Source organism: Colletotrichum paranaense (assembly GCF_030867605.1).
Source record: "Colletotrichum paranaense strain IMI 384185 chromosome Unknown Scaffold_10.1, whole genome shotgun sequence".
Taxonomy (NCBI): Eukaryota; Fungi; Ascomycota; class Sordariomycetes; order Glomerellales; family Glomerellaceae; genus Colletotrichum; species Colletotrichum paranaense.
Genome location: NW_026848968.1, coordinates 436,574 through 458,226, shown reverse-complemented (window position 1 = coordinate 458,226; position 21,653 = coordinate 436,574). Strand labels below are relative to the sequence as shown.

General features: G+C 54.1%; 10 protein-coding genes across 10 annotated transcripts; 6 read left to right on the top strand and 4 right to left on the bottom strand.

Annotated features, from left to right (window-relative positions):
* Positions 1–357: 357 nt before the first annotated feature.
* On the top strand, positions 358–3,634 carry CPAR01_11832 (peptidase family M28; the record flags this gene model as incomplete). The annotated part of the gene is made up of 4 exons (XM_060496090.1): positions 358–686; positions 750–1,022; positions 1,072–1,980; positions 2,035–3,634. 4 exons carry the CDS (start codon positions 358–360, stop codon positions 3,632–3,634), a joined length of 3,111 nt encoding a protein of 1,036 aa, XP_060344875.1.
* Positions 3,635–4,486: 852 nt separating this feature from the next.
* Positions 4,487–5,080, bottom strand: CPAR01_11831 (mediator complex protein; the record flags this gene model as incomplete). The annotated part of the gene is made up of 1 exon (XM_060496089.1): positions 4,487–5,080. One exon carries the CDS (start codon positions 5,078–5,080, stop codon positions 4,487–4,489), a length of 594 nt encoding a protein of 197 aa, XP_060344874.1.
* A 1,427-nt stretch (positions 5,081–6,507) lies between these two features.
* On the top strand, positions 6,508–9,045 carry CPAR01_11830 (WD domain-containing protein; the record flags this gene model as incomplete). The annotated part of the gene is made up of 4 exons (XM_060496088.1): positions 6,508–6,762; positions 6,822–7,007; positions 7,065–7,837; positions 7,920–9,045. 4 exons carry the CDS (start codon positions 6,508–6,510, stop codon positions 9,043–9,045), a joined length of 2,340 nt encoding a protein of 779 aa, XP_060344873.1.
* A 750-nt stretch (positions 9,046–9,795) lies between these two features.
* CPAR01_11829 (uncharacterized protein) lies at positions 9,796–11,704 on the top strand (the record flags this gene model as incomplete). The annotated part of the gene is made up of 4 exons (XM_060496087.1): positions 9,796–10,383; positions 10,460–10,840; positions 10,894–11,496; positions 11,549–11,704. 4 exons carry the CDS (start codon positions 9,796–9,798, stop codon positions 11,702–11,704), a joined length of 1,728 nt encoding a protein of 575 aa, XP_060344872.1.
* A 404-nt stretch (positions 11,705–12,108) lies between these two features.
* CPAR01_11828 (mitochondrial ribosomal protein) lies at positions 12,109–12,798 on the bottom strand (the record flags this gene model as incomplete). The annotated part of the gene is made up of 1 exon (XM_060496086.1): positions 12,109–12,798. The coding sequence occupies one exon, from the start codon at positions 12,796–12,798 to the stop codon at positions 12,109–12,111; it is 690 nt and encodes a 229-aa protein (XP_060344871.1).
* A 718-nt stretch (positions 12,799–13,516) lies between these two features.
* CPAR01_11826 (uncharacterized protein) lies at positions 13,517–15,112 on the bottom strand (the record flags this gene model as incomplete). Its single annotated transcript, XM_060496084.1, has 2 exons — positions 13,517–13,889; positions 14,994–15,112. The coding sequence occupies 2 exons, from the start codon at positions 15,110–15,112 to the stop codon at positions 13,517–13,519; spliced, it is 492 nt and encodes a 163-aa protein (XP_060344869.1).
* Positions 13,664–13,906, top strand: CPAR01_11827 (uncharacterized protein; the record flags this gene model as incomplete). Its single annotated transcript, XM_060496085.1, has 1 exon — positions 13,664–13,906. One exon carries the CDS (start codon positions 13,664–13,666, stop codon positions 13,904–13,906), a length of 243 nt encoding a protein of 80 aa, XP_060344870.1.
* Positions 15,113–16,177: 1,065 nt separating the features above from the next.
* CPAR01_11825 (uncharacterized protein) lies at positions 16,178–16,610 on the top strand (the record flags this gene model as incomplete). The annotated part of the gene is made up of 3 exons (XM_060496083.1): positions 16,178–16,237; positions 16,297–16,440; positions 16,515–16,610. The coding sequence occupies 3 exons, from the start codon at positions 16,178–16,180 to the stop codon at positions 16,608–16,610; spliced, it is 300 nt and encodes a 99-aa protein (XP_060344868.1).
* A 372-nt stretch (positions 16,611–16,982) lies between these two features.
* Positions 16,983–17,420, bottom strand: CPAR01_11824 (uncharacterized protein; the record flags this gene model as incomplete). The annotated part of the gene is made up of 1 exon (XM_060496082.1): positions 16,983–17,420. One exon carries the CDS (start codon positions 17,418–17,420, stop codon positions 16,983–16,985), a length of 438 nt encoding a protein of 145 aa, XP_060344867.1.
* A 1,192-nt stretch (positions 17,421–18,612) lies between these two features.
* CPAR01_11823 (hsp90-like protein) lies at positions 18,613–20,779 on the top strand (the record flags this gene model as incomplete). The annotated part of the gene is made up of 2 exons (XM_060496081.1): positions 18,613–18,876; positions 18,941–20,779. 2 exons carry the CDS (start codon positions 18,613–18,615, stop codon positions 20,777–20,779), a joined length of 2,103 nt encoding a protein of 700 aa, XP_060344866.1.
* Between the last annotated feature and the right edge of the window lie 874 nt (positions 20,780–21,653).

The following is a 21,653-nucleotide window of genomic DNA, read 5'->3' as shown; positions in this document are numbered from 1 at the left end:
AGCTTCCTCCGTGACCCGTTCGTTTTCCCCGCTGATCGACTGCTATCGTTGTTTCGCAAGGGTTTCCCAGGCCCATCCATTGCTTGCGCCTATATGCCCTGTAACACTACCTAGTCGCAATTATCTATCGCTTTGCCTTATCTGAGCTTCCGAGGGTTCGTTCACGCAACCCCTCTACCGAGCAGGCTCCGGCCATCTCCGCAGCCTTTCCTCCGAGGACAAAGCTGGAAGACTCGGAGCTTCGTAGCCTCTTCGCATCGTCTGGCAGGACTCGAGATCGTATCAGCTACATTGCGAAGCTTTCAGCGACGCGGTCAGGAGTATTCCATCGGGCAATCCCAGCAACATTCGGTAGCAATGGCTGCCAAGAACCCATTCGGGTTCACGACAGGTCCGGTCACTTTCTGGCTGATTGTCGTCTACGCGGCCTTCCTCGTTCCCCTTGTCTGGATTCACGAATCCGTGCCGTCTGTTCCTAGCCACAATCCTTACACTGGCGTCAATGTAACCGAGGCATGGCAGGACTTGACGCACATCACCAAGAACTACCACCCGTACAACAGCCGTGCCAACGATGAGGTGGGCGCATACCTCTTGACCCGGATCGAGGAGATCTTGCAACGCAATGGAGTCGATTATTCCAAGGAAAAGGATGCAGGTGGCGTTGTCTGGCCTCAGGACGCCCAGTGAGTAAATTCCGTGTGTTCGTTCTTGTGCCGAGAAAACGTGCTGACTAGAGGCTGCTGCAGTGGCACACCAGCACTTCCACGCGAAGATGCCGTTGAGCGTGCTTCGACTGGCCCCCTCGTAACGGTCTTCGACGACATAATCTCAAACGTGACCTATGCTGGCACCTCTGGCCCACTCGGTCAACCTGGTACTTCGGCCCATGCAACCTACTTTGAGGGCACAAACAAGCTTGTATACATCCGCGGCACAGAAGACGAAGATGGTGAATGGTGGAAGGGCAAGCGTGGCAACATTGGCCAGGGCGGCGTTCTCGTTAATGCTCATTACGACTCGTAAGTGGTATCATTGCTGTGCCAGGCCTTTATGTTGACAGACGAACAGAGTCTCCACCGGCTATGGAGCCACTGACGACGGCATGGGTTGTGTAAGCGTTCTTCAGATGCTCAACTACTTCACTTCTCTTGGCCAGCAGCCCAAGCGTGGAATCGTACTATTGCTCAACAACGGCGAAGAGGATGGCCTGTACGGAGCCAGAGCCTACCACTACAGCCCTCTCTACTACTTCACAACCTCATTCGTGAATCTCGAGGGTGCCGGCGCGGGAGGGCGAGCCATCCTCTTCAGAACCACTGACTTGGAGGTATCCAAGGCTTACGCCAACGCTCCTCATCCCTTTGGATCCGTTGTTGCTGCAGACGGCTTCAAGCTTCGAGCGATTAAGAGCGAAACGGATTACAAGGTGTGGGTCGAGAACTTTGGCCAGCGCGGCCTCGACATCGCATTCTACCGACCTAGAGCGCGGTACCATACTAACCAAGACGATACCCGACATGCCTCGCAAGAGAGCCTTTGGCACATGCTTTCAAACGGCTTGGCTGCTGTTGATTCGCTTCAGAAGACTTCGGGCTCCTTCACCGGTAAGCGCAATGACGGAGACAAGAAGAAGGTTTCAAGCGGTTCCGGAACAGAGGGCGTTTGGTTCGATATGTTTGGCAAGGGATTCGCCACTCTTGAGCTTCGTGGCCTCTTCGCATGGACATTGACCCTGCTCATTGTGTCTCCCCTGATTTTGGTCCTCGTCACCTACATCCTATCGAGGCAGGACAAGTACTACTTCTTCTCGAGGAAGGTCAAGATAGACATTGACGACGAATCGGTCCCTCTTGGCGGTTGGAAGGGTTTCTTCCGTTTCCCCTTGGCCCTTATTTTCTCGGGCGCGATCACCGTCCTTTCTGCCCTCCTGGTTCGAAGACTGAACCCTGAGGTTGTTTCCAGCAGTCCTTATGCAGTGTAAGTCCAAGTCAACTCCATTGTACGTTTCCAAGCTGATGCTTTACACTATAGCTGGGCAATGACTTTGTCTGTGTTCTTTCTCGTATTCTGGACAATCTCGCGCGGCGCCAACGCCGTCAGGCCGAGCGCTCTTCAACGCGGTTATGCCCACATTTGGCTCTTCATCTTGAGCTGGGCTATCCTCGTTGCTGTTACCACCGCTGCCGACAGATTCCAGATTGCTTCGGGATATCTCTTTGCCTTCTTCCATTCCGCCGTCTTTGTTGCGACGCTCATCACTCTCTGCGACCTTTTCGCGCTCCCGAGCAAGCGAGCCTACGCAGAGACGGCCCACGACGATCAGCAGTCTAGGGATAACATATCCGAGGTTCCCAATTCTGATGCTTTGATTTCTCCGAGTCCGCACGAGGAGGGCACTACTGAAGAGCCCACGGAAACAACGCCGCTTAGGAGTGGCGACAATGGCAGTGGAAATAATGGCACAATACGCACGACATTCGCAACAACCTACCGACGCTCGCTCTCTGCCATCATGTCCAACCCAGATGACGACGACGAGGAGACTAAGGAAACAAGAGAGAAGCAACCCTATGAGAAAGAACAACCGTGGTCAGCGAAGCTCCCATCTTGGACCTGGTTCTTCCAACTCCTTCTGCTCGCTCCGATCACCATCATCGTCTTTCTCCAAGTGGCTCTGTTCATCACCTCGGCCATGCAGTCCATTGGCGCCGATGGTGTGGACCCTTTGCTTCTCTATACCGCGATTGCCGTCTTCAGTATCATGATTTCTTTGCCTCTTACTCCATTCATCCACAGGACGAGCTCCTACGTGCCGTTGGCCCTGCTGTTCATTTTCCTCGTCAGTCTCATCTACAACCTTGCCGCCTTCCCGTTCTCCGCGAACAACCGCTACAAGGTCAAGTTCATTCAGCACTTGGACCTGGATAATGGAAACTCTTCAGTCTCGATTCTCGGCCTGCAAAAGTACGCCCGCAAAATGATCAACGAGTTGCCATCTGCGGCAGGCCGGGAAGTCATTTGCACTCCATCAGCTGGCTTGCTATCTGACTGTCGATTTGATGGATCTGCAGTGTTGCCCAGACTGCCTGAGCTTAAGAGCACCTCGTTTTCAGGACTCGTGTCTTCAAAGGATCCATACGCACATCTCGTGACTGTTAACATCACTTACTCGAACTCGACCAATGAGTATGAGCTTTGCATTGATGCCCCAGAGTCAAAGCAGTGTGTTCTCAATTTCGACGACGCTGTGACGTTTGACGTTCGGGAGGGCGCCGGTATCGACTCCCTCTTCAGCACACCTACTGAAGGGGGCATTAACGGCATCACGCTTTGGCGGAGGGACTCGTCTATCCCATGGACGATTGACGTCAAACCAGCCGCCAAGCCCTCGGCGGCTAAGCCCGCGGAGTCAGTTCACAAGGAGACTCCCAAGGAGCACGAGGAACTTCGGATTCGCCGGGTTCGAAAGTCTACAGGATTCAGCGGAACGATCTCGTGCTCTTGGAGTGATGCCAACGTTCGCGGGACAATCCCTGCCTTGGACGAAGCTTTACAATATGCCCCTGACTGGATCGCCGTCACAAAGCAAGACGTAGGCCTGGTCAAGGCATACAAGCGCTTCAAGGCCTAACAAGATATTGAAACTCATTTCACTGTCAACTTGGTGAAGTTTGATTTCACTTTGTTTCGTGGGGTTGTAGGGGAGGACGCGCGGGTTCATGGCTAGAGCGATACATGAGAGGCCATGAACCGATGGAAAGCTGGAATAGTGCTTTTATTCATGGCGGTCGGCAACTGGAATTTTGTTCATTGGATGGCGTTTCGAGAGGCATCTTTCACGTTAGCATGCGATCATGGGGTACAGCATAATCACTAGTGGCTAGGCTGCGGACGGGTAACGAAAGCATGCGTAATAGGTATCAATTTGAAGTATCATTCAGGAAACGCCCCTGTTATTCAAGCATACGCTGTCGAATCGTTTTCAGCCATGTTGCGGAAGTTAGGTATGTGTGCGTATTCCTCGAGTATTGTGTATACCGGGTCTGCGGATTCAGGACCTGCGTTGAATAGCTTGCCTTACATTCAGATTGAGGTCGCTCTTCCTTCAACCAGGCCCTCTCGATCCTCGTGGTCGAGCGGTATACCGCCCTTGTCCGTTAGTACAGGACTTGGTATGAAATCTCGAGAAGTCAACGGATGGAGGATTTCGTAGGGGCCTAGTTCGATTTACGGACTGGGTACCTGAGCTTTTGCTTTTTTGCCCCTTTCGATGCCTTCCATCCATCCCATGAACTGCAAACGATTTAATGTAATAGGGTATCAATTGTTGGTCTCCCGCGCAAGTCTGCTGGCAAGAGTCCGCCTGGTATTAGGCTCTTCTTCTCGTTCCAATACCACTTTGGTATGAAGTAAATGAGACTCCCATCACCGAGCCATCCAGACATTTCCCAGGCTTGCTTCTACTAAACTGCCAGCTTTTCCATCACTCCTGCATCCTCTCATCCTTGATACCACCACCAGCTCCTTCGGCCACCTCCTTGGCGTGATACCGCTCCAGCAGCTCCCTCATCTTGGCCCACAACTCGGCCTCCATGTCGCGCTCGACCTTGTTGTTGCGGCTATTGAGCCACCCGACGTCAAGGTTACCAATGGTGCCGACGCCGTTGGGTTCGAGGGAGGGACGGGCGACGATTTTGGCGTCCTCGTTCATGACGGGTTGGCGGCTTTTGGGATCGGCGTCGTTGCGGAGCTTGATGATGGAGGCCTCTTCGAGGGCGAGAATCTGGCGCTTCATGTGGACGTCTACTGTGTGCAGGGTGGAGAGGAGGGCGTCCATTGAGGTTTTGAAGGTTTGGGTTTGGGAGGAGGAGGATGATGGTTGGGGGGGAGGAACGGATGGGTTTGAGGGGTCTGATGATGGGGAGGACTTTGGGGGTGCGCCGAGGGCGGAGAGGGCGGATGAGGTGTGGGACATTAGGGAGACTATTTGGGTGTCGATTTCGCAGAGTTGTTGGATTCGTTCTTGGAGGGTGAAGGGTTCGTTTGGGGCGTCTGTTGTCATTGCTGTGTCTGCCATTGTTGCGTTTGAGAGCTGATTTCGGATTTTATAGGTAGAACAGACGTGTGCAATTGGTGAGTTTGAGGAGTTGGGAAGAGGACAATATTTGGGTGGATCGTGGTTCTTGATGAGTGTAAAGTAGTTTGTGAGATGAGAGGTTGAGGTGGTGAGTGAGATTCAGTGGGTGAGTGCTCGAGCTCACAGGTGAGCTCCAAGAGGTCGCGTCTGAGTTGAAAAAAGGTGGGCCCGACCACCGGGGAAGGTCGAAGCTCTCTTCCAATGACTGAGAGCGAAGAGGTATACACTATGCCGAGAAAGGCTTAGCGCCATTCTCTCCAGATATTTTCCGCCGCCAACCTTGACCTCACGTCCTTTCCTTTGCAGCCTCGCAGGGGATGAAGGAGCCTCATTTCATCGGGGCCGGACGCGACTTTCGACGACATCTCATCGAAGTTTATCATCAATAGTCGGAACTTCGCATCTGCAGCACTACCTGCTGATAGTCAACGTCACCTCAGAGAAACACGCTCATTAGAAACCTGGAGATTACGGCCTCGGTTTCCGCCACGGATACCCGACCTTAGCTCGACGACTCACGATCACGTCTCACCCGCCCGGTTCACGACTAATGCGCCGAGAGACGTGAAAGGCGCATCGCCACATCGAAACCAGGAATTTTCATCTACACCAACTGCGCGCGTTCCAACACTATCAAAATCGTTCTGTAAAAAATGTCGGGAACCCCGGCTCAACCAGGTGCTAGCACCACCCCGGGCGCACCAGCAGCGGCAGCAGCAGGCGCAGCAGGCACAGGCGCGTCGGGATCCTTTTCACAACAGCCTCAGCAGCAGCAGCAGCAACAACAAGCTGCGTCGACAGTACCGGCGACGGTGACGCCTATTCCTGCTCCTACTATCCCGACTAGCCAGACGCCGATCCCGCCCCCCGCGACGGCTACGCCTGCGCCTGCGCCGGCGCCGGCTACTGCGCCCATGTCGAATCAGAATCTGAATCAGATTGTAAGTTGGGATTCCAGTTGTCAGTTTGGTGTCTTTTCTGTGGTTCCTATGCGTCTATATGGGGAGGAAGGGTTGTTCGATCGTTCGGTTGCTGCGAGTGTGGTGACCGTGGCGGTCGACGGCTGGTGGTGATGGCAAGTGCTGTTGGAACCGTGAGAGATGAGATCGGCGGGTGAGGATCGTGTATTCCTTCGAGGGCGGGGGACAGAAGGACAGCAATTGCTTCTTCCATCTTCCGCAAGAATTGCAGAAACAAAACCCATCTCATGAGTGATTGCCAGTTCACATTTCTTTGTGTGTTTGGTTCTGCTTGCCTTTTCCTCATCCATCACCTTTCACCATCATCATTCAACTCATACACCTTCCAATTCGTCTTTATTATTCTTTCACGTCAAAATATCATCAACATCCAGGAGTTTGAAGACAATGGCCAGTCACCTTCAAGAGAGAGTGTCCAAGGTTGAGATGGTAGGTCAGTGCGGCGTGGCTTCTGGATTCTCGTGGAAGAGGATCGCCTCTCTCCCAACACCCTCCTTGTCTCCCATTCCTTATGTTGATCATGATTTCTCTATTCCTATCTCTTCATCCTCTCTCCTTCCTCCTCCACTTTCTACTTGTCTTCGGCGCGAGAGAGCATACATGTTCGTTCCAGAAGATATAGAGACTGCGAAGGCAGCGAAAGTACGATCGCGCAGACTTGCCTTTTCAACGCTTTCCCCGACATTGCTGACAGTTTCTAGGTCACAGACTATCTCCTGAAGCGAGGATACACTCGTACTGAAACCATCTTTCGCCAAGAGTCTTCGCACTTGGGTCCTGACGGCAGACCCATTCACAATAAGGTTGATGATTTGGGCCCTAAGAAGTACTTGAAGGCTTTCAACTTGCTCCGTGAGTGGGTCGAGAACAACCTCGATATCTACAAGGTAAGCCTCTAGTAGTCCGTCTGATTCTGGCCTTTCATTATTTCTAACCTTTTACAGTTCGAGTTGAACAAGCTTCTCTGGCCTGTCTTCGTCTACTCCTGGCTCGAGCTCGTCACTCAGAACTACTCTGAGGAAGCCAAGATCATCCTCAACAACCTCAAGTCGTACTTTGAGAATGTCCACTCCGATGACCTGAAGACCTTCTCCACCATTACACTGGCTCTGCACGCCAAGGAAAACCCTACCACCAAGTTGTACAGAGAGAACAAGTACCGCGTTCCGCTCAACCAGCACATCAGTGGTAACCTCTTCCACTTCCTCGAGCGCGAGCGGGACAATGGCGGCGCCGTTATCCTGTACATTCTTTCGACCTTCTGCCAGTTGGATTCAACGGCCCGTGGCCCCATCGAGCCTTTCAGCTTCGAGGCGATTTACCGCCGATCTCAGAACCTCGACATTGACGAGGTGGATCTGCAAGAGGGTATCCCTGGAGTCTTCACCGGCATTTCAAACAGGGACCTCTTGGACAAGACGGTACCCCTCAAGCTGGGTCCTCTGCCCATGGAAGAGGACCTCCGCGACGATGTCAGGGCCGAGCTCCAGGATGAGGATGCGCTCAACCCCCCGCCCGATGGCCGTGCTACTTTGGTAGACGAGTTCGATCGCAAGATCAAGCGTGAGGAGAGCGCCGACGGCCCCACAAGAGCTGACCTGCCTTTGCCTCCATCTCGCGCCAGAGACGTTGTCATGGAGATGCAGAAGGTCAGAGAGAACCGTGATCGCTTCAAGATTGACGGACGTACCGGCGGCGTCGGCGTTCCTGTGAGCGCGTGCATGTTCACTTTCCACAACACTTTAGGAAGGCAAGTAGTACGTTCTTATCCAGGGAATTTGACTAACGGTTTGGTATAGTGTCTCATGCATGGACTTCTCCAAGGATCACGAAATGGTTGCTATTGGCACCACGGATTCCTACATCCGAGTGTGGCATCTTGAGGGCAAGCCTCTCAAGTCGAAGCGCAATGACGAGAAGGATTACAAGTTCAACAACCGCAAGCTTATCGGTCACTCAGCTCAAGTGTACTCAGTTTCCTTCTCCGATGCCATTGCCAAGCTCGAGCATGCGCCATTCGGCGAGGAGGGCAAGGGCGAGTCTCCTATCGAGACGAGCTCCAAGCTGCTGCTGTCTTGTTCTGCGGACGGCACCGTTCGAGTGTGGTCGCTGGATGTCTGGGCCTGCGTCTGCGTCTACAAGGGCCACGATGGTCCGGTGTTGAGAGCCGAGTGGGGTCCTTTCGGTCACTACTTCTTGACTGGCGGCTGGGACAAGACTGTTCGCGTCTGGATGCAGGATCACGCATCCGCGCAGCGCATTCTCGTCGGTCACGATTCCAGCATCTCAGCTGTGGCATGGCACCCGAACGGAACATACGTGTTCTCGGCTTCCGACGAAACGGACAAGTCGGTCCGCATGTGGTCTGTCATCACCGGCCAGTGCGTGCGTGTCTTCACCGGTCACACGGACTACATCTCCACCATCGAGGTCGCGCCCAATGGCAGAATCTTGGCCACGGCTGATTGCAGTGGCAATATCTTCCTCTGGGACATCCAGAAGGGCCTCCGCATCAAGCGCTCCCGCGGCCACGGTAAAGGCGGTATTTGGTCCATGAGCTTCAGCGTCGAGTCCAACGTTCTCGTCTCTGGCGGCCAAGACGGCACTGTCCGTGTGTGGGATGTCGAGCTCCCTGCCGAGGGCCACAAGGCGGCTCAGCAGCAGCAAGGAGCGGCGCCTGCTCAAGAGGGAGGCGACACCATCGTTGCGGCCAGCGGACAGACGGATCGCCCGACTGCTAGCGGTCAGGGAGCGACTGGCAGTGGATCTAGTGCTCCCAGTGGCGGAAAGAAGAAGGGCAAGGAGGTTATGATCACGCCCGACCAGATCAGCGCATTCCCGACCAAGAAGACGCCCGTCATGAAGGTACAGTTCACCCGCATGAACCTAATTGTGTCTGGTGGCTGCTATGATCCCGACCGTTAAGCGCAACATGCATCTCTTCTCACTGCGGAACGGGATTTTCTGGAGGGAAAGAATCAGACTGTCTTCATCTTGAGTTTGGCGTTGGGGTCACGGTAGTCGACAAAATGTGATTTGGGCGAGGTAATCCTGGTCTGGGACAGCAAAATCGCCTGGTTACTGGTTTGTGTAAATCATCAATGTAGTAGATACCTTTAGTCAATTGGGAAGGCTGTAAAGCCAATTTGCCCGTGATCTAAGTAAAATGCATGTGAACGCTTCCCTTTGAATTGTATCTTTGTTCATGGCATGTCTCGGTAAGGTACTTCGTACTTTACCACCGCCATTGCCCGGCGTCAGTCAAGACAGGAACAGTGACGTTGACCGCAACCGCTAGGTACCTCGAGTGCGGCGCTCCTGGGGCAGGCCGGGTAGGTACCTACAGGCTACAGGGGCCTCGATGGGCTCTGGGGTCCCAATCGAGGTCGAGTGGCTGAAGCTTCCAACGGGCCTCAGCGAATCAGGTAGTGCGGAGCAGCTGTGCACCTTTCGCATTGAGCCTCTGTCAGTCAGACACAACCAGAACCGGCCGTGCCTTGGATGTATCTCACCTTACTGTGCTGCCTTGCCTTTTGCCAGACCACATCCCACCTCACCTCAATTCACCACCCCAACCATCGCCCGCTTTCCGTGGTACTCTACAGGCCCGTCATCTAACCCGATCTCATTCTCACGAAATTACCATAGCCACTGGCGCATCGAGCAAACGAAAGGATGGATCCCCTCGAAGAATCGCCATGGGGCGATTCGCAACCCACCTCCGAGCCATCGACCCAACAGCAGCCCTCCCAAAGCGAAGAGTCGACGTCGTCGCAGCCCGCGGCCAAGTCAGACGCACCCAGCACGGCATCCGCACCTCGCCCTTCACGCTCCGGACCTGTTCGTCGCCTCGTTTCCGCCCAACCTACCCGCCTCGAAGCCGTCGACGATCCCCTCGGTCCTTTGGGTCCCCTCGGCGCTCCCGCCGCCGCAGACAATGGCGCCGAAGCCGGCCAGGATGCTCCGCCCGTGCCGCCGCAGAAGGAGCAGATGGTGATCCGCACCTCGATGCCGCCCCAGCAGGGCCGCCGCGCCGGACCTTCCGACCCTCATCACATCGACGAGGACGATTACGACCGCCCGTCTGGCCCGAGGCAGCCGCCGCCCGTTCAGGCTGCGCATCCTAGCCCGGTGCGGACGCACACTCAGCCTAGCGTCAGCGTCGAGCAGGCTAGCAAGCCGAGCTTCCAGATCACGGTGGGCGATCCGCACAAGGTTGGAGACTTGACCAGCTCGCATATCGTCTACTCTGTCAGGACCAAGGTAAGATGAAGCTCTTCCATTGGTGAAGCGGGGATTGGGGGAGAGGAGCCCGCGCTAATCATGATGGAATCGACAGACCTCCTCAAAGGCATACAAGCAGCCCGAGTTCGAGGTGAAGCGCAGATACCGTGACTTCCTTTGGCTGTACAATACGCTGCACGGAAATAACCCTGGTGTTGTTGTGCCGCCGCCGCCGGATAAGCAGGCTGTCGGTCGCTTCGAGAGTAACTTTGTTGAAGGGCGTCGCGCCGCTTTGGAGAAGATGGTGAACAAGACTGCTGCGCACCCTACCCTACAGCACGATGCCGACCTGAAGCTGTTCCTCGAGAGCGAATCATTCAACGTCGACGTCAAGCACAAGGAGCGGAGGGAGCCGATTCCCGGAGAAAGCAAGGGTGTCCTCGGCAGTCTGGGTATTAACGTCGGTGGCAGCAGCAAGTTTGTCGAGCAAGATGACGTGAGTGTGCGCTGGGATTACCAGGAGGACTGTATACTGACAGAGGACGACAGTGGTTCCATGACCGCAAGGTCTACCTCGATGCGCTCGAGAACCAGCTCAAGGCGTTGCTCAAGGCAATGGAGACAATGGTTGGCCAGCGCAAGATGATGGCCGAGGCCGCTGGAGACTTTTCGGCGTCTCTGCACGCTCTGTCTACGGTTGAGCTTTCGCCCTCGTTGTCGGGCCCGCTGGATGCGCTGTCCGAGCTGCAGTTGACGATCCGCGATGTCTATGACCGTCAGGCCCAGCAGGATGTTTTGACCTTTGGCATCATTATCGAGGAGTACATCCGCCTGATTGGGTCAGTTAAGCAGGCGTTCAGCCAGCGACAAAAGGCGTTCCACTCGTGGCACTCTGCCGAGTCAGAACTGCAGAAGAAGAAGGCTTCCCAGGACAAGCTCCTGCGGCAAGGCAAGAGCCAGCAGGACAGGCTGAACCAGGTTAGCGCGGAGGTCGGCGACGTGGAGAGAAAGGTGCACCAGGCCAGGCTCCTATTTGAGGATATGGGTCGGTTGATGAGGGCGGAGCTTGACCGCTTTGAGAGAGAAAAGGTGGAGGACTTCAAGAGCGGCGTTGAGACCTTCTTGGAGAGCGCGGTGGAGGCACAAAAAGAGGTAAGACAATCCGCGACATGCATGAGGTGGGATTGAGGCTGACGCTTGACAGTTGATTGAGAAGTGGGAGACGTTCCTCATGCAGCTGGATGCCGAGGATGACGAGACGGTCTTTTACCGGCCGCCCGTCATTCAGCCCTCGGGCAAACCGCCCGGCAACACGGCCATTGACAGGGCTCGTGCCACCATCAACGACGACTCTGACTAGAAGCCCGAGGCACGGCGTCCGCTGATTCACTACATTATACCTACGCATCACAGCAGCGGTTTCTTCTTCGACCCCACGGCGCACTGGGACGAGTGACGAGTGAATCAAGTGTGGGCAATAAGTGCACATTGTGGAGCCTATCCTTTCTTGGTTGTAGTAGTTGTGGTTGTTGTACATATCTGACAGTAGAAGAAACCCCATGGGGGGTATAAGGGGCTCCCGTAATCCACCTCCTCCTCTGACCACGCTTTTGATCGCCTCCTCGGCGGGTCTCCGTGAAGTCTCCCTTTTTATACAATAATCCGGCTCTGTGCATCGTACAAGCTTCTTTTCTCGCCAGCTATACGCAGGGGATGCTGACGACAGTGGTGATGGTTTTGTTTGTGTCATGCTCTCGCGTTGCCTTATTTCTTTCCCTTCTTGCCCTTCTCCGGTGCCGCCGCCTTCTTGGGGGGCTCCTTGACAGCCTGCTGCGGCTGCATCGCGGCGTACCCGCTGATCAAATCGCCCATATCGAAGATGTCGTCCTCCTCGGGGGTAGCAGCCGGCTGGGCAGGCTTCGCGGTCTCCTTTGCCGGGGCGGCAGCAGCAGCATCCTTTCCAGCAGTCTCCTTTCCTGTGGCAGCAGCGCCCTTTCCAGCGTCCTTTGCAGAAGAAGTTGCAGCCGCAGCGGCAGCGGCGTTGAGCTCCTCCTCCGTCGGCTTCTTGGCAGCCAAATCGAACCCGCGACCGAAACGCTCACGGAAGGCCGCGAGTTTTCCGGCCTCGTCGACTTCCACGTTCTTCAGGGACTTGTCAGAGGGTTGCCAGAGGGCGTGGTTGCGGGAGTCCTTTGCGGAGCGGACGAGGGGGCTCGGGGAGGTGGTGCGGACGGTGTAGGTGCTTCCGTCGGAGAGCTGGATGAGTTGGGTGAAGGTGTAAGGGCGGCGGGGGCGGGGAATGAAGGTTGCTGCACGGGATTGTTGGGTTGGGAGACCTATTCTCGGTGAGGAGGCGGAGGAGATTGTGGTGCCGGAGCAGGAGGAGGTTGTGAGGGAGGGTCGGTGGGCGAGGAGGCTTGTTGGCCTGGGCAGGTGGGTTGGGAGCTTGCCCATTTTTGCGGATTTTCGTATGGTTCGAGTAGTGGTGGAGGAAGCTCAATTAATTTGGAGGCGAGGAAGAGCTCTGGTAGGATCGTAGAGAAAGGTTCGGTGGCGAGAATGGTGCTACGGACGGAGGGAGCGCGCGCGCGTGGGCAAAGGAGAATTTGTTTGAAGCTTTTGGCGATGCTGGCTCGATTGGCTCGATTCTCCTTGGCCGCTGGCCGCGCGACCTGAGGAAACCAAAATTTCGGTTGGTCGGGGCCGGGGAGTTCCGTGCGCGCGGGTCCACAACTCAGCGCGTGCCCGGGGAGTGATTTCTTATCGATAAGGAATTTTTCTGGGTTCGATTTACATCACCGAGAGCTTGAGCTACCACCATTACAAGGGGGGTAAGGAAGTCCAGCTTTTGACGTCCTTCACAGCCACTCCACCAGCCATTGCTTTCCTTTGACGGAATTTACAGACGCGACCTGCGCGGCGTACAGTTGCACCGTTTATTGCTTTGTTAGACTGCCGAATTGCGAAGTGACTGCGCGCTACCCCGTACGGCAACCTCGGGCTAAGCTCCGGCGCATGCGATGACCGGAGCTCGTGTGCTGGGGACCGCGCTGCGTCGCGTCGGCCGGCCAAGGACCGGAGGAGGCGGCGTTCAGCGGACCCTGATTGGAAGCTGTAAGGCATTGCCACTATTCAATATGCTTGAACATGGTCACTGACGCATCGTCTCAGCTCAGAATGAACGTTCGTCAAGCATCCCAGGGCCCGTCGACCTAAACCCACCGACCTCCGAGCACCACCGAACAATACACACGACACCGCGATATCTCTCCTCCTCCTCTTCCTCTTCCTCCTCGAAACCAATGACACCAACGACAACATGGCGCAGAGAACCCCACCAACCCCCAACAACAACCCACGACCCCACAGCCGACCTCCCAGCACAGCTCTGCGGCGTGATGCGGAGACTAGCGCACTCGGTCGTCGTCGCCACGGCCACAGACCGCGCGGGTCGGCCACGGGGCATGACGATGTCGAGCTTCGTGAGCTTGAGCATGGAGCCCGTGCCGCTGGTGACGTTCAACGTCCGGACGCCGAGCCGGACGCTGGATGCGATTCGTGAGAGCGGCGGAGTTTTCAATGTGCATGTTCTCGCGGAGGGAGGGGAGGGCGCGAGGGTTGCGGATTTGTTTACGAGGGGGAACGCTGGTGCCGGGGAGGGGTTGTTTAAGGGATTGCCTAAGGGGGTTGAGGTTGTTGAGGAGGATGGGGAGGCGCCTTTACTTGAAGGGAAGGGGGTGTTGTATGTGATCAAGTGCCGGGCTCTTGGGGAGGGGATGGTGAGGGTTAGGGATCATGTTGTTGTTGTTGGGGAGGTTGAGGGGGTTGTGAGGGGGGGAGGGGAGGGGTTTGGGCTTGTTTATGCTGATCGACGGTATCGGACGCTGGGGGAGTGTTTGGTAAAGGGAGAGAAGTGAAGACGGGAGACTGAGGTTGGAGATGTTGTGTATCATACCCCATGTATAGAGATTGCGGATAGAGTGTATACTATGTGAGGGAAACTCCGCCCATTGATTCCAAAGAGGATGGTTAGGGCGGCTATAAATCGGCACTGGGAGCTTGCTGACGGTATGAACTGGGCTTTGAATTATTTACAACAACCAGCTTTGCACAAGAGACCGTCAGGTGAGAGATATCAAACAGGTCGGTTTTGGCCAAGTCCGATAGATAAAATTCTCTAGGTTCATTCATTCTATGCATACAATGTTACGAATCGCGTTCATGATCATAGGTTCTCCTCCTCCCGTCGTAAGCTTTTCACTGCCTTCCGCATTGGAGTCTCTTGAAGCTCACACCCCACTTCCGACATATTTAAGATAAGGGCACTCGAAATGCATCCGCCATCTGAATAGTAGTGTAATGTGAGATCCAACACCAGTAAAGACAGTGTAACGACTCCGTCTATTTGCCCGGGCACCCACGGCCTAAGCCATTGGAGATTGAACAGCAATCAGCGTTCTATGCATATTACACGTCAGTTCTGCCCTTTAATTCTTCTCATCGTGTTACTTACACATTTGGTGCGGGGGATATTATAGTCTGTAGCACAATACTTGTGCAGCGGACAGTAAATGTTGCCGGGAAGAGTACCGTACTGCCTAAAGCAGGCAGCTTCTGAGCTAAAGCAACAGTCATGCTTCCCATCGCACTGAGCATTTGGGTCGCCAACTCCTGGGGCTTTCTGTCGGTTCTCAAGCCTAGCCGGGTTGGCGATGGCCGTTCCCACCGTCAGGGAGATGATGCTGATAATAACTGAGGAGAACTTCATGGTTGAGGAATAGAATCAGGTTTGGTTGTAGATGTGTAAGATGTGGAAGTTGGATAGAGATAAGAATGAGCTGGTTCTAAGTCATCCTGATGATCCAAGACGGATGAGCTTTATACTTTTCTCAGATAGCTCAAACCGCTGTGTGTACTTGAAAATAGAATCCTGATATTCGGGCTTGCCCCTTTCCAATTCATGAGACTACGGCCTTGATACGTCCTAAAGGGCTGCCCAGAGTCCATCGGCGTAGCACACTGATTGTGCCAATGTTCGAGCTAGTTGCCTTTGATGGTCGACAGGTTAAAGTCGAGACTTGGTAAGGTATGCACGTACACTTCCTAGTCCGGCAAGTTTTCTTATTCCAGGCCACCAAGGCAGAATATTCAGATTTAGAGCTTTCGTTTAGGAAACAATATCCATGAAGCATGTTCCAAGGCCCGTAGTCCATCGCTTATAGAGTTTACAACCGTGCGAGTAGGTATGCGAGTCAGTTTATTCTGCGTTGACAGTAGGAATACCCGCGCCTATCGCGTTTCACACTGTGCTTAGCTGCCCGAGTGCCGCCTTACGTAGAGTAATACATGATGAAGTATAAGGTAATAATAACGAAATACGTGTCGGTTTGAGTGATTATCAATATGGCCGAAGTGGGATTTGGTATGTCTGTTCACCTCCTGTTCTAGGAGGTGTTTCTTGTTCGAGGCCATCAAGGCCGTCAAGGCCATCGATACTAGTGAAAGTTTATGTTGCCTATTCATCTCTCTATGAGGTTCGACAACCACACTCTCAAGTCCGCGAACTAACAATAACTATTGCATGAAGAAGTCTAGTCTGTTTCATATCACGAGAACGGTATCTCCTGCTCAAGCAAGGCAAGGGGCCTATTTCTAGGAGTGGCATCGATGCGCTATGGCAATGCCTCAATGGAATTTTATGTTATATAAAGGGTCAGATCATCTGTCGACCGAGAGTTGCAATCACTCGACTCTTCATTCACAACACAACTATCACGACCTCTCAAACACTTTACTTCAAAACCACCTTCAAGCAGCACTTCATATCTCCAATATGCAGCTCATCAACTTTATCTTCATTACTGCCATGACCATTACATCGGTTAATGCTGGCGTAGGTGACCTCTTCCGGTTCGGCCAGCTTTGATGCAGAGTCGCTAACACTCGATATAGTGCATGATTGCAGGGAGCTACGATCCCAATTGCTGCTGGGGCGGTAAAGATAACGTAGATGCCTGTAACAGGCAAGGCGCTTGCAACGTTGCCGGCGACACAGAAAATTACTGTGCCAAGTTTGGAATCACCCCGCAGCAGTGTGTAAGTAGCCTCATGAACTGCCCCTTCTGCCCCAAGATATTACAGATGACCTTTCTGACATGCTCTCTGTCTAGGATGCCGATTGTTGCGACACACGCACCAAGAAAGGCAAGCCTTGTCCTAAGGGGAGGAATGCTTGTGACCGCAAAACGGGCTGCCCTAACAGGTAGACTATTGCCGTTGCAACTTCGCACTGTTCAGGCTGCCCATCGCTTAGTATCTCGCTTATCTCGCTTATCCCGCATAGAGCGGTTACCGAAACTGGGTGGTTCTACCACCGCTTGGACCTGGCTAGCACTCTTAGCATACCTACCTTGAAAATAGCATTCATTCAGCTCAGTGTGGGCCTGGAAACTCGCCCGTGTCCCATTCTTCAGTGCCTGGATGTGTCTAGATATGCCCAACCATGTGCAACTATTGTTGAGGGTGGTCAAAATTAACCTTGAATTGAGAGTTATATAGTCTGAGTCAAAAAGTGTAAATAAACGGGAGTTAATTGGCCTGTCTTAATGTCTGCTGGTAGGTTTTGGATAGAGCAAGTTCTATAAGCAACTCTTCCTGCGGCTCCTTGGCAGCGGTGTGAAACGGGTCCCAACTGAAGTAGGACAGGCATTGTAGTTGAAGCCGAGAATAGACGTCGTGAAAAGAGATGGACCGTGCAACGACCCCCTGGCCGTTGCCAATGATGCGGGCGGTTCAGACGCGGGGGAGATGAGATGTGCTGGCATATCCGTAAGGCGCCGCCGCAGACTTAAGCCAGCAGCCCAGCACCCAATCTCGGGGCAGATTTCACGAAGGGGTGGCGCTTTATTTTCAGCCTCGTTGATGGGTGGGACTTGTGGCAAGGGTATTTCAACGCCAGACGACTGGTTGCTGGGCTTAACTTCGCCCGCGTTGACATCGAACCATTCAAGGTGGACCTTAGAGCAAACAGAAGTATCTAGCAAACAGTGGAAGTGTCGATTTCTGCTTGAGAACATTGAGAACGGGGATCCATCGTTCGGAGGCGGTAAAACTGGAGTAAAAGAAGACTTTGGACTGGACAAACAGACACTGTTCATCCCCACATCGAAGCAGGCACGGAGGCACGGAGGCACGGAGGCAAGGGAGAATCAATGGAAGGCAAGAAGCTGTGACCACCGGACGCTACGTGAGGTACCTAGGTAGAGCGACGCCTTCCTTAACCTTCTGAAGCTGAAGTAGGTATAGGGTAGGTAAGGTACATACAAAAGAGGTTCCTTACATAAGGTGAGGTACCTAACATAAATACACTTGAAGCTGTTTACAAGGTAAGCGCACCTCAGTGGATGGCGGTAAGGCGTCCCTTCCCCAAATGCATCGGATGGCGATTCTCTTCTTTTCCATGCTGGTCTGAGTCTGAGGTGCTATGGAGGCAGGCGCAGGCGGCAGGCGGCAGGCAGGCGAGGAAGGCACAAGAAAAAAAAGGGACCCTCGTCCCACACGGTGGCCCCCGCAGATCGGCCAATCAGAGCCCCCGCACGGTTGCTGTGGTGGCAGGGCAAGCGAATCAGAGAAGGGTCTGGAAGGCCTGGAGGTGATGGAATCGCATAGAATTCTTGAGCTGGGGGGGTGAGCGTCGCTGCCTTTCTGCTTTGGGGTCCAGACGGCCACCGGGACTCCAGACGCCTTTTTCTTTTTTAGCCTCCTCCTCTTCCCACGTCGTCTTGACTCTCAGACTTCTTCTTCTTCGCATCTCAACTTTTCCCTCTCTCTCCCAATTTCTCTCTTCTCTCCTACTCCCCCAAAAGAATCAATCTTTCCATCGTCGATTCGTAGCAGCGAAAGACCTGTTGCATTCGTAGAGAAGCTCTTCTCAAGGTAAGCCCGCCGAAACACACCCCGCTGTCCCGGCCTGGTCTCGATGCCGTTTTGCCGTCCCTACCGTCACCCCTCACTTCTTTTTCGATTGGAACTTGGTATCTCGCAATTCAAGCGTCAGCCTCGTCAGTGATTGAGATTGATCATCTCTGCATCATCTGCCCTGGAGATCCAATCCCGCGAAGTCGGCGACAAGGCTCCCCTCCCCCCGCTCTACTACCCCTCCACAAATCGCAGCCTCACCGCCACACAACCACCTCTTCCAAACAACATCTAACAAATCTTGACAGAATTACGACCGTTACGCCCTAGATACCCACATCCTCCATCACAATGTCTTCCCCGGAGACCTTCGAGTTCCAGGCTGAGATTTCTCAGCTCCTGTCGCTCATCATCAACACTGTCTACTCAAACAAGGAGATCTTCCTGCGTGAGCTTGTTTCCAACGCCTCCGATGCCTTGGACAAGATTCGCTATGAGTCCCTCTCCGACCCCAGCAAGCTCGACTCGGGCAAGGACCTGAGAATCGACATCATCCCCGACAAGGAGAACAAGACCCTTACCATCCGTGATACCGGTATTGGTTTCACCAAGGCTGTAAGTACCACATGTTCCCAATATTTACCACTCAATTGCAATGATCAGTAGCTGACCTCCTCAGGACCTCGTCAACAACCTGGGTACAATTGCCCGCTCCGGAACCAAGCAGTTCATGGAGGCCCTCACCGCCGGTGCTGATATCTCCATGATCGGCCAGTTCGGTGTTGGTTTCTACTCTGCCTACCTTGTCGCCGACAAGGTCACCGTCGTCTCCAAGCACAACGATGACGAGCAGTACGTCTGGGAGTCTTCCGCTGGTGGTACCTTCTCCATCACCCCTGACACCGAGGGTGAGGCTCTTGGCCGTGGCACCAAGATCATCCTTCACCTGAAGGATGAGCAGACCGACTACCTCAACGAGGCCAAGGTCAAGGAGGTCATCAAGAAGCACTCCGAGTTCATCTCCTACCCCATCTACCTCCACGTCACCAAGGAGACCGAGAAGGAGGTTCCCGATGAGGAGGCCACCGAGACCACCGAGGAGGGTGACGACAAGAAGCCTAAGATCGAGGAGGTCGATGACGATGAGGAGGAGAAGAAGCCCAAGACCAAGAAGGTCAAGGAGACTTCCATCGAGGAGGAGGAGCTCAACAAGCAGAAGCCCATCTGGACTCGCAACCCCCAGGACATCTCCCAGGAGGAGTACGCCTCCTTCTACAAGTCCCTCTCCAACGACTGGGAGGACCACCTTGCCGTTAAGCACTTCTCTGTTGAGGGTCAGCTCGAGTTCCGTGCCATCCTCTTCGTTCCCAAGCGCGCTCCCTTCGACCTGTTCGAGACCAAGAAGACCAAGAACAACATCAAGCTCTACGTCCGCCGTGTCTTCATCACCGATGATGCCACCGACCTCATCCCCGAGTGGCTCGGCTTCGTCAAGGGTGTTGTCGACTCTGAGGACCTTCCCCTCAACCTGTCTCGTGAGACCCTTCAGCAGAACAAGATCATGAAGGTCATCAAGAAGAACATCGTCAAGAAGGCTCTTGAGCTCTTCCAGGAGATCGCTGAGGACAAGGAGCAGTTCGACAAGTTCTACTCTGCCTTCTCCAAGAACCTTAAGCTCGGAATCCACGAGGACTCCCAGAACCGCAACATCCTCGCCAAGCTCCTCCGCTTCAACTCCACCAAGTCTGGCGATGAGCTCACCTCCCTCTCCGACTACGTCACTCGCATGCCCGAGGTCCAGAAGAACATCTACTACATCACTGGCGAGTCCATCAAGGCTGTCACCAAGTCTCCCTTCCTGGACTCCCTCAAGGAGAAGAACTTTGAGGTTCTCTTCCTTGTTGACCCCATTGATGAGTACGCCATGACTCAGCTCAAGGAGTTCGAGGGCAAGAAGCTCGTCGACATCACCAAGGACTTCGAGCTCGAGGAGACCGAGGAGGAGAAGGCTGCCCGTGAGGCCGAGGAGAAGGAGTACGAGGGTCTCGCTAAGAGCCTGAAGAACGTTCTCGGCGACAAGGTCGAGAAGGTTGTCGTCTCCCAGATGCTCACTGGTGCCCCTTGCGCCATTCGCACTGGCCAGTTCGGTTGGTCCGCCAACATGGAGCGTATCATGAAGGCTCAGGCCCTCCGTGACACCTCCATGTCCTCGTACATGTCTTCCAAGAAGACCTTCGAGATCTCCCCCAAGAGCACCATCATCAAGGAGCTCAAGAAGAAGGTCGAGACCGACGGCGAGAACGACCGCACCGTCAAGTCTATCGTCCAGCTTCTCTTCGAGACCTCTCTCCTGGTCTCTGGCTTCACCATTGATGAGCCCGCCAGCTTCGCCGAGCGCATCCACAAGCTTGTTCAGCTCGGCCTGAACATTGACGAGGAGGAGGAGACTGTCGAGGCTCCCGCCGCTGACACATCCGCTGTCGAGACTGGTGACAGCGCCATGGAGGAGGTTGACTAAAGGATCTTTGGGATGAAAAATACGGGATACCAGAGAAAAAGTTCATCGGAGTTGGACGGTTTTCGGTTTTAATTGCGGCTTCGGAAGATTTCCATAATTGCCTCCCCATATTAGATGTATGGGTGTATTCTAGTTAGCCCGTCATGATCATGAGACAGATGAGGTAGACGCTCAGAATTGGAATGTTAAGACAAACAACCTTCTATGGTGATGTGATATATTGTGCCTTGTACTTGTGGTATCTCGTCTTGTCGCCAGTTGGTCGAGTTTGGTTGACTGGCTGTGATGGTATGCCTCTTCTAACCTGCTCTCCATAGATGGAGCCATCGAAGAATGTCAGTATAAAGTGGTTCCCTAAGAAATCTACGCCGTCGTTCTTGGCAGCAAAGATGATGCTTTTTGAGGAACGACTAGCTCATGGCAAACCACGGCCGCCCGAACTGGATGCGACAGGCCTCCTGATAAGACTTCTTGCGCGAGCAGCCGGTCTTTGACATGACACCGTTGTGTCTGAGCTGCCCAAATTCCAGGCCGGGCCCTTCTCGCCGTCGTCTCGCCACTGGCTCACGCTCACTCACGCTGAATCGCGCTATATGGGTATCCGTGATGGTGGAAAAGTTCAGAGAGCCCCTTTGGCTCAGTGGTAGAGCGTCGCACTCGTACTTGTTCGACATGCGAAGGTCCACGGTTCAATCCCGTGAGGGGGCATTCTTTTTACATCCTCGACTCAAGTTGCATCCTTTTTCTCGTTCTAATCGCTTGTATACATTCACTTGATACTCGGGAGCCGACTGGTACACTACACGAGGCATTTGGCATGCTCCGGGTTGAATGTGCAAGGTTAAGTCAAGAAAGTTCTGAATAGTAACTACCT